At 49.3% G+C, this 12062-nt stretch overlaps 1 protein-coding gene across 1 annotated transcript; it reads left to right on the forward strand.

The window, feature by feature from the left end:
- The first annotated feature begins 272 nt into the window (after window positions 1-272).
- On the forward strand, window positions 273-6974 carry LOC100191715 (chlorophyll a-b binding protein). The gene is made up of 5 exons (NM_001137144.2): window positions 273-665; window positions 801-838; window positions 954-1257; window positions 6400-6610; window positions 6706-6974. The coding sequence occupies exons 1-5, from the start codon at window positions 454-456 to the stop codon at window positions 6721-6723; spliced, it is 783 nt and encodes a 260-aa protein (NP_001130616.1). The 5' UTR covers window positions 273-453; the 3' UTR covers window positions 6724-6974.
- The last annotated feature ends 5088 nt before the right edge of the window (window positions 6975-12062 follow it).

Below are 12062 nucleotides of genomic sequence, written 5' to 3' on the forward strand. Positions count from 1 at the left end.
GAGTACTACTACAACAGATCACTTAAACTTGTCACTTACATTTCTTCTATGATGGAAAAGAGGGGAATATCTTCTTTACCTATGAGAGATGATGTTTTCTAGAAGATCTCTTTTATAATTACAGGTATATAAGAGATAAATATAGTAGATCTGCTGTAGCTCTTTTTATGAAACACTACTTTTAAGATATAGAAGATTAGACAGTATATCCCATAGAGATGCTTTTAGGCTGAAGAAATCCGCGTGGCACGATAGCAGATACGAGAAGCATGCCTACATGGCAGCGCTCAAAGCCGTGGCCAGAGCCAAACGAGCAGATTCTCCGCGCCGCGTGGCACGAGGCGGCTGCGCCCGCTATCCCCTCGCGGATAAGCCGGCCCCGCTCCGGCGAGATCCCTTAAACTGCCGTGCACCGCGCACCACAGATCCCCCACGCCACAGCTTGCGCCCGCAATGGCACTCGTCTCCGCCTCCTCGTCCTCCACCACCGCCGTCACGGCGCTCCCCAGGAATGGGCAGCGGGCGTCGTCCTCCTTCCTCGGCGGCAAGACGCTGCTGAGACAGGCCGAGGCGGCCCGGCCGTCGTTCGCCGTGCGCGCCGCGGCGGACCCCAACAGGCCGATCTGGTTCCCCGGCAGCACCCCTCCGCCGTGGCTCGACGGCAGGTTGGTGGCTGATTCTTGGAGTCGTCTTCGGTTCACTCGTTAAAGCTAGCCAGGTGGTTCTCCTTTCGTGTTGATCGTCACCTCTGAATCTCTGACATAGTGTGCTCTTGTTGTCTCGTTGATGCATGCATGCAGCCTTCCCGGCGACTTCGGCTTTGATCCCTGGGGCCTCGGTGAGTTCTGATCACCGATCGATCTCTTCTCTTGTGCACTGCACATGCATACACAATCTTTTGGGCGATTGGTAACTGACTGTCCACGGATGTGCTGGCGACTCTGTGTGTGCAGGATCTGACCCGGAGAGCCTGCGGTGGAACGTGCAGGCGGAGCTGGTGCACTGCCGGTGGGCGATGCTCGGCGCGGCGGGCATCTTCATCCCGGAGTTTCTGACCAAGATCGGCGTCCTCAACACACCCTTCTGGTACACCGCCGGCGAGCAGCAGTACTTCACCGACACCACCACCCTCTTCATCATCGAGCTCATCCTCATCGGCTGGGCCGAGGGCCGCCGCTGGGCTGACATCATCAAGCCCGGAAGCGTCAACACCGACCCCATCTTCCCCAGCAACAAGCTCACCGGCACCGACGTCGGGTACAGCTCATTCCTTTTGCATGACCCATCCATCTAGCAGTAGCAGTAGAGTAGTAGTTGTTGACGCCTTTTCGGAGCGCCAAATACTCAAGAAGAACCGGCGGCGGTGCTCTCTGGTCAGGCGCGGACGGTCCGCGGCCTGGGGCCGGACGGTCCGCGACCTGGCGCAGGGGCTAGGTTTTCCTGCCTGACGTCCGGACGGTCCGCGCCCTGGGGCCGGACGGTCCGCGCGTGCGCAGGGGCGGCGGAAGATCGCCGGCGACGCCTGGATCTCGCTCCCGGGAGGGACCCCGTTGGGGAGGAGAGATCCTAGGAGTTGTCTAGGCTCGGGCCGGCCGACCTAGACTCCTCTAATCGACGTAGAGTCGAGGAGAGGCGGAGAATTTGGGGATCGAGAGGCTAAACTAGAACTAGACTAGAACTACTCCTAATTGTACTAGAAATAAATGCGAATAGAAGTTGTATTGATTCGATTGTTGATTACAAATCGGCCGTATACCTCTCTATTTATAGAGGAGGGGGGCTGGACCCTTTACAAACTAATTTCCGAGCTTATCCCGCGATTTTAGCTAACAACCGTAGCACAAAACTCGGAACCCTAATCTGCTCTGCGCCCGCGCGGACCGTCCGGCCCACAGGCGCGGACCGTCCGGCCTCAGGGCCGGACCGTCCGCATGCTCAATTTGGTGTTCAACATATGCCCCCCTGCCTTTTGGTGGAGCTGAGCGAACCAAAAGCAACTAACTCGATGTTATCACATCGGTTTTCTTAGGCATCTTGCCACTTACTAGGATGGTACGCAGTCGTCTTGGTCTCGGACGTGACCCATTTAGCTTTGATCGAACTGTCAGTCCCAACACCATCGAGCGTCATACTGATCCTGACCAATCTGTCACCTAACTTTTCCTAATTTTCCAAGTGTTCTGGCGTAGCTTCATAGTCGACTAGGTCTTCCCCTTGCAGGTCATCTTCCTCCATGGGTGTCGGTACATCGTTGGAGGTGTCTTGGTGTAGTGCGGATGGTTCGGCCTCAGGGGTCGGACGGTCCGCGCCCTGTACGGTTGGTCCGGTCTTTATAGCCGGACTGTCTGCCATACCTGCAAAAAGCTGCACAGTTGTTGTTTTATTTTCTGTCTTTATGGCCGTTTGATTTTCCTCAACGACCTTTGGTCTCCATCTCTTTTGTGGTGGCGGATACTGTGGATGCGTGTCATTGAATATTTTTTCCGCCTCCTTCTCCTGATTCTACTTTGTCCTAAGGCGCTGTAATTTTCGCTTTTGCGATCGTGTCAATCCCGATGGGCACCATCGGGGCATGGAGTATTTTGGATCGGCTATTTTATTGACAGTCGTACTTTCTTTTTTGTTTGTGTTGGCCGATTCACCAAAAATCATCGGCCCTTCGTTATTTTGTTGTACGACGACATCTATCGTTCCTATTTTAATGATGCCTCCCTTTTTCGTACTGTTGGAGGTTGTAGCTGTATGTCCCCCTGCCGGATTAGTCAGCCTTTGGGGCCGAATTGTTCGGCAATCTTGCTGGGCCTGTGCTTGTGGACCAGATTGAGGGGCTCTCAATCGATCTTGTACTGGAGGTGTCAACCTATTGAATACAGATGTTTGGGGTGCCCCCAAGCGGGGTACTGTGGCATCCTAAATGGGTATGGTGGCATGCCCCACATTTGATTTGGGACGTATGGTGCAGGTATGTATGTGTATGAATATGGCATAGGTAGATATGGTGGTGGAGGTGTCCATGCAGGTACGTTAGGTCTTAATTGAACATTATGACCTCCCGTCCTTTCCGATTGGCGTGGTGGTCCAATCGGCCTAACCTGCCGTCGCACCTGGGTGGGTAAGCGAGGTCCCTTTGGTGGCCGGTCGCTGGAGCCAGCCTTCTTTTTCACATATTTAGACAATAATTGATCAAAGGTCGGGCTAGATTTTACCAACCGACCAGTTGCCTTGAACGTGTTAGTTTTCCACGTACCTATTTCTGGTCGTCGTGGTTTGAAGGTACGTGGTCGCCGCGGCTCTTCGACGTTGCCGGACCGTCCGTCGGAACGCTTCGAACCGTCCGGTGATGTTACGGACCGTCCGCGCCTAGACACCGGACCGTCCGCGATGCGTAGTATGGGTTCTCGCGCATATCCCCTTGTCTGTGCTTGCCCCCCAGCGCTGGAGTTTGTGATGGTTACCTTCAGTGTCTCCCCTCCATCAGGAGTCTTCTCGGCCATCACTTTCCTGCAAGAAATTTTGTTGTTTCCATCGGCCTCCCGTGCGTTGCCGATGATGACTTCTTTGTCTTTGCCTTATCGGCTGTGTTGGGCCGAATTAGGACCTTTTTGCCATTAAAGTCGATCACATTCATTGGGAAGGGCTCCGTGTCCTCCTGAAATTTCAATCGTCCCTCATTAATGGCCGATTGAATTTGTCGTCGGAACACATTACAATCATTAGTGGCATGGGAAAATGAGTTGTGCCACTTGCAGTATGCGCGACGCTTTAGTTCGTCGGCAGGTGGAATGATATAATTAATTTTAATGTTACCATTTTTTAGTAATTCATCGAATATCTTATCACATTTGCCGACATTAAATGTAAACTTAACCTCCTCCTGTCGTTCCTTTTGAACTGACTGCAAGGAGGAGCAAGCCGAAGATTTGGCCTGCTCGGGCCAAACTATTTCGGCAGTGTAAACTTTCTTTGGTTCATCGTCCGAACTACTTTGATTGTGTTCTACTATAGGGACATTATGATGAACCGTTCTGACTAGTTCTTTGCTTCGGCTTTCACAAGCCGAAGCTCTCTGATGTAATTGTGCTAGAGTAAAGAACTGGATGCCTTCTAATCTCTCTTTTAAATAATAGTGCAATCCATCAAAGGCCATTCCCGCCAGTTGTTTATCTGTTAAATGAATTTGAAAGCATCGGTTTCTCGTATCCTGGAATCTCCGGATATAATCACTAACCGATTCATCCTTTTCTTGTCGTAGGGTCACTAAGTCTACTAAATCTAGCTCATAATCACCAGAGAAGAAATGTTCATGAAATTTTTGCTCTAAGTCTCCCCATGACAAAATGGAATTAGGAGGGAGCGTGGCATACCATGTGAATGCAGTCCCTGTTAAGGATAATGAAAATAAACGCACACGGAATGCTTCGGTGTCGGCCAATTCTCCTAATTGTGCTAGGAACTGGCCTATGTGCTCACGCGTGCTCTTTTCTTGGTCACCCGAAAACTTTGCAAACTCGGGTATCCTGGTTCCCTGTGGGTATGGGTGGTGATCAAATCGGCTGTCATAAGGCTTCCGATATGATTGCCCCCCAGGGATCATGCTTACTCCAAGCTTATTTCGGAACGCCCCGGCTATTTCTTCCCTCACTATACCAATGGCAGTCGGTGCAAGACCACCGGCTCTCTGGTCAAACATAGGTGGGGTTGATTGCATGTTAGTATGTTGTCGTTCCCCCCATTGGTTTGAGCTACGTGGTGCATTTCCATTTGCCCTATATGGCTCATATGTTTGATCGTTTCTTTCCGGCCTTCTAGGTGGGGCCGGAAAGCTTTCCTGGGCTCTGGATCCTGAATTAATGGGCTGGTGCATTGCATAATGTGATGGGAAGTGTTGTTGGGACGGGCGAGGATTCAGGTAATAATCCCCCTCAAAAGACTCATGCGCGGACTGTCCGGATACGTACCCGGACCGTCCGTGATTATATGCGGACCGTCCGTCGTTGTATGCGGACCGTCCGACTGGATAGTTTAAATTCGGTGCCCTATGTGGTGGCTCGAGTGCGTGTCTAGGTAACTCATTAAAAATGGGCCCGGACGGTCCGCGCTCGCGAGCAGACGGTCCGGACATGTGTAGATCGCCTGGTTTACTGCCGATTTGCGTTTGCTTAGGGTACGTGTCCATCGGCATCCCATAAGGGGGTTGTGACTGGTCGTGACAACCTTTAACCGATGTATTACGTGTATTATCTCCTAATTCAGCCTCGTGTGAAGGAAAATTTGCTATACTAGATTTATCAAATGCACGTACTAGTCTCCTACAATCGTTTTGCATAACCCCTATGATATTTTGCATCTGTTCTCGCTGTTCGTCTATGTAAGCTTTAAGAGATTGGAGTTTGTTGGTGCTACTTACATTTGGGGTAATTGTAGTAGGTCGGAGCGAAGCCAGATCTGTCACCCGTTGCCGAACGACTTTGTTGTTCCTGTCCACTTTGAAGTCAGCCAGGAACTTCGCCTTTGCTTCTTGGATCAGCTGCTCCTGGCGCTCCTCGAACAGGAGCTGTTCTTCAGCCGGCAAGGCTTCCCATGTCGGTGTGATGATATTGCTGGTGGAAACCTCAGAGCTATCTTTTGAACCGGCCATTTAGGGCCGATTTGATAGATCTATATGTGTTGTCCCCAGCGGAGTCGCCAAAAAGTATGTTGACGCCTTTTCGGAGCGCCAAATACTCAAGAAGAACCGGCGGTGGTGCTCTCTGGTCAGGCGCGGACGGTCCGCGGCCTGGGGCCGGACGGTCCGCGACCTGGCGCAGGGGCTAGGTTTTCCTGCCTGACGTCCGGACGGTCCGCGCCCTGGGGCCGGACGGTCCGCGCGTGCGCAGGGGCGGCGGAAGATCGCCGGCGGCGCCTGGATCTCGCTCCCGGGAGGGACCCCGTCGGGGAGGAGAGATCCTAGGAGTTGTCTAGGCTCGGGCCGGCCGACCTAGACTCCTCTAATCGACGTAGAGTCGAGGAGAGGCGGAGAATTTGGGGATCGAGAGGCTAAACTAGAACTAGACTAGAACTACTCCTAATTGTACTAGAAATAAATGCGAATAGAAGTTGTATTGATTCGATTGTTGATTACAAATCGGCCGTATACCTCTCTATTTATAGAGGAGGGGGGGCTGGACCCTTTACAAACTAATTTCCGAGCTTATCCCGCGATTTTAGCTAACAACCGTAGCACAAAACTCGGAACCCTAATCTGCTCTGCGCCCGCGCGGACCGTCCGGCCCACAGGCGCGGACCGTCCGGACCGCGGACCGTCCGGCCTCAGGGCCGGACCGTCCGCGTGCTCAATTTGGTGTTCAACGGTAGTCCTTGCCGAAGGCTAACAATTATTCATCTGTGTGCTTATGAAAGGTACCCTGGTGGCCTCTGGTTTGACCCGCTCGGCTGGGGCAGCGGCTCGCCGGAGAAGATCAAGGAGCTGCGCACCAAGGAGATCAAGAACGGACGCCTCGCCATGCTCGCCGTCATGGGCGCCTGGTTCCAGGCCGAGTACACCGGCACCGGCCCCATCGACAACCTCTTCGCCCACCTCGCCGACCCTGGCCACGCCACCATCTTCCAGGTCAACTGAATCAACCCGCATTGCATATGAATGCGCCACATTTTTTTTTGCATGATTTGGTTGCTGATTTGAGAATCTTTTATGTTCTTGATCAGGCCTTCACCCCCAAATGAGGAGTTGAACTTATTATTAGCATTTTGAGGAGTGCTACCACACATGCATCGTCAGGTTGATGGCCGATATATATGAAACTTCACATTTTTTTTGGTGGGGAAGGACTGCTGAGTAGACTGTCAATGATGGAATGCTCGTGGTGCGAGTGCGATGCATGGTGTACTTGTACTATGTTGTAACCAGTGTAAAAAGGGGATACTCGTTAGATGTTATGCCATGTTCTCTGAATCAACGGCTTGATGATTTGTGCAACGCTTACAATCGTTTTGGGTGATAAAGGGCAGTCCTAGGCTCCCAGCCTGAAAATCATTTAGCGCAAAATCATTTAGGGGTTGTTCGTTTATGCCAATCCATAGACCTTGTTCAGTTATCTCAGGATTTCGAAAGGGTTTTGACTAGGGAGTGATTTAATCCCTTTAATCCAGACGTAACCGAACAAGCCTAGAAGTGGATTTAAGGAGATTAAATACTCTTCTAGTCAAAAATGACTAGAAGGTGATTTAATCCCCTTTTGGATTGGCGTAACCGAACAAGCTCTTACTGAAAGCATCTAGGCTCCTAGTTGATTTTTTGATTAATGATAACGTAAGATTATTTTTGACGTGTGTTTTGCAGAGCAAATAGTAAGTTAGATCACAATGCAGCAAAATAGTAAGTTAGATCACAATGCAGTAAGTTACGCTACAACCGGTCAAAACAATCCCTTAGATGAGAACTTGAAGCTAGGCTCCTAGTTGATTTTTTGATTAATGATAACGTAAGATTATTTTTGACGTGTGTTTTGCAGAGCAAATAGTAAGTTAGATCACAATGCAGCAAAATAGTAAGTTAGATCACAATGCAGTAAGTTACGCTACAACCGGTCAAAACAATCCCTTAGATGAGAACTTGAAGCGACGACTGAAAAACACGAGTCAAGATGAAGGTCTTCATATCCTAAGGGTCGAAGGAGTTGTGGGACACTTGGTATAGAGTTAGAACTTTTAATTTTATTTTAGCCATACTATAAAGAGGAGTTGTGGATGAGTAGTTTGACCAAGAGATAACTAGTGTAGTGTCGGTGCATGTTCACACTCAAAACTAGTGCTATGTGTCACTCATAACCTCACTCACAAGTTAGAATCAAAATCAGTTTAGAAAAACCCTAGATTAGAAACAAGTGCAGCTGCTCTAAGGGTACCAGACTATCCAGTGTGCACCGAACAGTACGGTGGTCCCCTCGACAGCTGGCTAGAGAGCGCCCAAGAGCAAGCACTTGGCGCTAGCCGAATTTTTGACAGACACCCGACTGTCCGGTGTGCATCGGACAGTCTCTATGCATTGTCTGGTGCTCCTCGGTGTAATGACTAACTGTTAGGACTAGCCGTTGGGAGAGCAGCATTGGCGCACTGGTGGCGCACCGAACTGTCCGGTACGCCCATAAGCAGAAAGGCCAGAAATGGCTAGTTTGGGGTGGTTGGGTATTTATATCCCCTCCACTAGTCGTATTTATTGCCTTGCTGCCCCAACTAACTTGAATTCATTGCTAGAGCATTGCAAGTCCACAAAACCTAGTGAGGCGATTAGCAAAATCATAATCTCATGTTAGTAACTCATTAGAGCCCATGAGAGCCACATAGAGCACACACTACATGCATTAAGCTTCTCTTGGTCAAGTGAAAGTCTATAGCTTATTACTCTTGTGATCGGCATCACCTAGATGGGTTAGTGGCGATTGGAGCTCAGTGATCACCCCAGAGGATTTGTTGGTGACTTGACTCGGTGATTATACGCGGTCGTGAGAGATCCACCGCGCCGGAGAGGCAAAGGATCATCTCATAGTGAGCACTTAGTTCTTCCGAGGACAATGGGGAGCGATACCCTTGCACGGGTGCTCCAACGAGGACTAGTGGAGAGTGACGACTCCTAGGAAAAAATGGACTTTTCTCGTCCCTATTTTACTTTCCACATTTACTTTGAGCAATTTACATTGTGTATTTGCTTAGCTAGTATTTGCCATAATGACTTAGGGTTGCTTACCATTTCATAGCTTTTATATGCTAGCTATTAGATTGGGTGAAGCTGGACTCTTGTTTAGGGTTTAATCTTTCGCTAGAATTTTAGAGAAGCCCAATTCACCCCCTCCCCCCCTCTTGGGCATTGTGATCCTTTCAATTGGTATTAGAGTCGTGTTGCTCCTAGTTTAGCTTAACCGATAGAGTAACGATGTCCAGTGGGGATGGATGAAAGTGCATCTAGCCCTTTTATGGGTTTTGGTGATTTGGATAACAACACTCTTAAAGGACTAATCAATTTGCTAAGTGTTGATAAAAAAGTATAAAAATCTATCATGATTGAAAACAATTAAGAGACGGATTGATATGAAAATGTCTCATATACATGGATTTTTCATGATAGAAGTATGCATAAAGGATCAACATCAAACAATGATAATTAGACATCAACAGATTCAATGTACACTCAAGACGCATGGCTTAAGGAAAGCTTGATCAAATGGAGAAGCAAGTTATTGCATTTAGTCAAGGGACAAATCAAGCTAAATAGAAGTCATATAAGAATGAGTGGTCATATAAAGCCTGAACCAGTATAACCCTAGTGTCTTAGTTCCTTGCTCGGATTCCCATGATCCACCATTCGGATTGAGTCCACGCTTGCATCCCCCACCGAACACAAATCTATTACCTCCCCTAGTTTCCGAAACCATGACATCTCATATGCCTACCTTTGTGTTGTGAACCCAAAACTCCTTGTATTCTCTCGTGTGTGTTTATATTTTAGCTCACATTTCATATGCTTATGATTATATGACTAATATGTGCTCACCTCTTCTTTCATTTTTAGTGTGACTGTGTGCTCGCTTGCGTGACTCTTCCCTTGCTTGGTATTTTCTTGAGAGACATGCCCAGGTAGCTAGATCTTCCCTTCTCCACTCTCATCTACTGCTTTGCTACTCTCGCTCATCTACTCTCCCTCTCGTGCATTGTGTTAATGTTTAGTGGGTAGTTCCAACAGTTAGGATGGTGAGGACCAAGAATGTCACCCCAGTAAGAGGGGGCGATGATCAGGACCCCCCTAGCCCATTCAGACGGGACAAGGGCAAGGAGGTCTACCCTGAGCAGCAGGGAGGAGAAAAGAAGAGAAAATTGGACGGAGCCATTAGAGCAGCAGTAGCTGAGAGAGCAGAGCAGGGAGGACATATGAGAATTGGTTTAGATCAGATAGTCTTCCATGTTCGTCGCCTCTCATTTCGGGTATGCTCCACTCCAACCAGATTCGACCCCTCTGCTCTAGTCACCACTACCACTCCACCCTCCACTACCACGCCAGCTTCCGCCACTACAGTGCCTACCTCTCCACTTGCTACACCTATAGCCTCCACCACACCTGCTTCCACCGCTCCCGCTACGTCTATCACTCCACCAGTACCTCCCACCCATTTTAGAGAGCATGACGAGACTGAGGTTTGGCCTCTTGCTGCAGATTCAAGACTGTTCGACCTTCACAGAGCCACTGCAGCCAAGGTCTGTCGCTTCAGGCACGTGCATGTGGACACTTGGCTTCCAGCTCAGTGTGATCCAGCGGCTGGTCCATTCTTCAGCATTCAAACTCAGGAGTCCTTCTACAGAGCTCAACCGACAGCCCAGAAAGCCTTGAGAGCTTACTGACGATTGGACATGTCAGCTCTTCGCACAACAGCCGATTCTGAGGTTGAGGGCCACATCATGTATTTACCAGGCCTATACTCTTTGCTGACGTTTGGTGTCACTACATTGAGGAGTGGGTCAGAGTGTTTTATGCTTCAGTCTGGATAGACCCCGACCATCAGTGGATGAGGTTTCGCTTCGAGCGCAAGGATGTCACTATTCATACTACTTAGATCAGAGAACTGTTCAGTTTCCCTGAGTCGGCGACGAGGCTTCACAGTCTATGCTACGGATCTTTAAATCCTCCTCATCACCCTCATAGTGGAGTTATTGCTGGCATAGCCCACGTCTCAGCACTCTTCAGGCCACCGTTCACAGACAGCTCGAGGCGCTCCCCTACATATTTTACCCACGCAGCCAAGTTTCTATATGAGCTAGTGAGACGAACTTTGCTACCACGGATGGGCGTCAGAGAGGCCACCACTCATATTTAGCTCTGGCTCTTAAGTGCTCTTGTTTCTCACTCAGTGTTCAACATTTTAGGCTTTCTGATCTATGAGATAGAGGACATTGTCTTGGATGGACTTTGTGCTCGTTGTCAGCTGTCGTAGGCTCAATACCTCTGCCACATCTTCGCGCAGCTGATCAAACCTCCTCAGTTCCAGACCACTCTTGATTCTACTAGACTCATGTTTGTATTTTACCGCTCGACACCTAAGGATGAGGCTCACACCAGTGCCCGTGCCCTGGATACTAGACCTTTGAATCCTTTGGCCTCCGAGCGTCAGGTTGAAAACAAGGCGATACTGAAAGTTCCCTATGCCTAGGAACATGATCTGGATGTCGCCTAGAGAGAGGGTGAATAGGCGAATAATAATTATCACTGTAAAACTTAAAATCTTATTATACTCGAAGACTCGATCACGATGGAATTAAGATTGCTTCGAGTAGGTGGCATCGGAAATGAAGTTCCTGTCTCAGAGAGTCCTGCACTTCACAAGTAACTTATACCATAGATAATAGTATATGAAGTGCACACCGCAATAAGGCAAGAGACAAAGAACAGAAACAGAGACAAGAGAGGAGTCATAGCACAGAGCACGTAGGACATAAGGATTTATACCGAGGTTCGACCAAGCCTGAAATGCTTGCCTAGTCCTCGTTGTAGTTAGCCACACCTTGGCTTGGAGTATCTTACTCTGTCCTCCGATGTGCTCAAATTTGTCAACGTGACAGATAGAGCCTTCCAATATGTTGATGGTTGTTACAACATTGTCGTGGCTGCTTGCAACCTTCTTGACAGCACTCTGGTAGAGTAAAGTGCTTAAGATCTTGATCTTGCTCTCAGCAGCACTTCCCCTCTCTCTAAAGGCTTATAACTATGCCTCTACACAACTTAGAGAGAAATACACAAGAGAGGGAGAGCAAAATGATTTGCAATGAGTCTACAAAGTGTTGCTACACTTGGGAGTGTTCCACACATGTAGATGGACACATAGGAGGTCCTTTTATAGCCCCAAGGGAGCCCCTGGCCGTTGGTTCTTCAAATGGGAAGCAATCGGCCTTCCCTGTCTGCGTGTGCACCGGACTGTCCAGTGCACACCGGTCAGTGAACAGTAGCTGATATCCTTCCTTTCCTGGTGAAGCCAACCGTTGCCACCCTTCGGCCACTTGGCACACCGGACAGTCCGGTG

Source organism: Zea mays, chromosome 2 (assembly GCF_902167145.1).
Source record: "Zea mays cultivar B73 chromosome 2, Zm-B73-REFERENCE-NAM-5.0, whole genome shotgun sequence".
NCBI lineage: Eukaryota > Viridiplantae > Streptophyta > Magnoliopsida > Poales > Poaceae > Zea > Zea mays.

Bases quoted from the DNA above. Each gene is read 5' to 3' on its own strand.
- LOC100191715 (NM_001137144.2), top strand. From the start codon at position 454: ATGGCACTCGTCTCCGCCTCCTCGTCCTCCACCACCGCCGTCACGGCG. The intron at 666-800 runs GTTGGTGGCTGA...GCATGCATGCAG, and splicing joins CCGCCGTGGCTCGACGGCAG to CCTTCCCGGCGACTTCGGCT. The intron at 1,258-6,399 runs GTACAGCTCATT...TGCTTATGAAAG, and splicing joins CTCACCGGCACCGACGTCGG to GTACCCTGGTGGCCTCTGGT.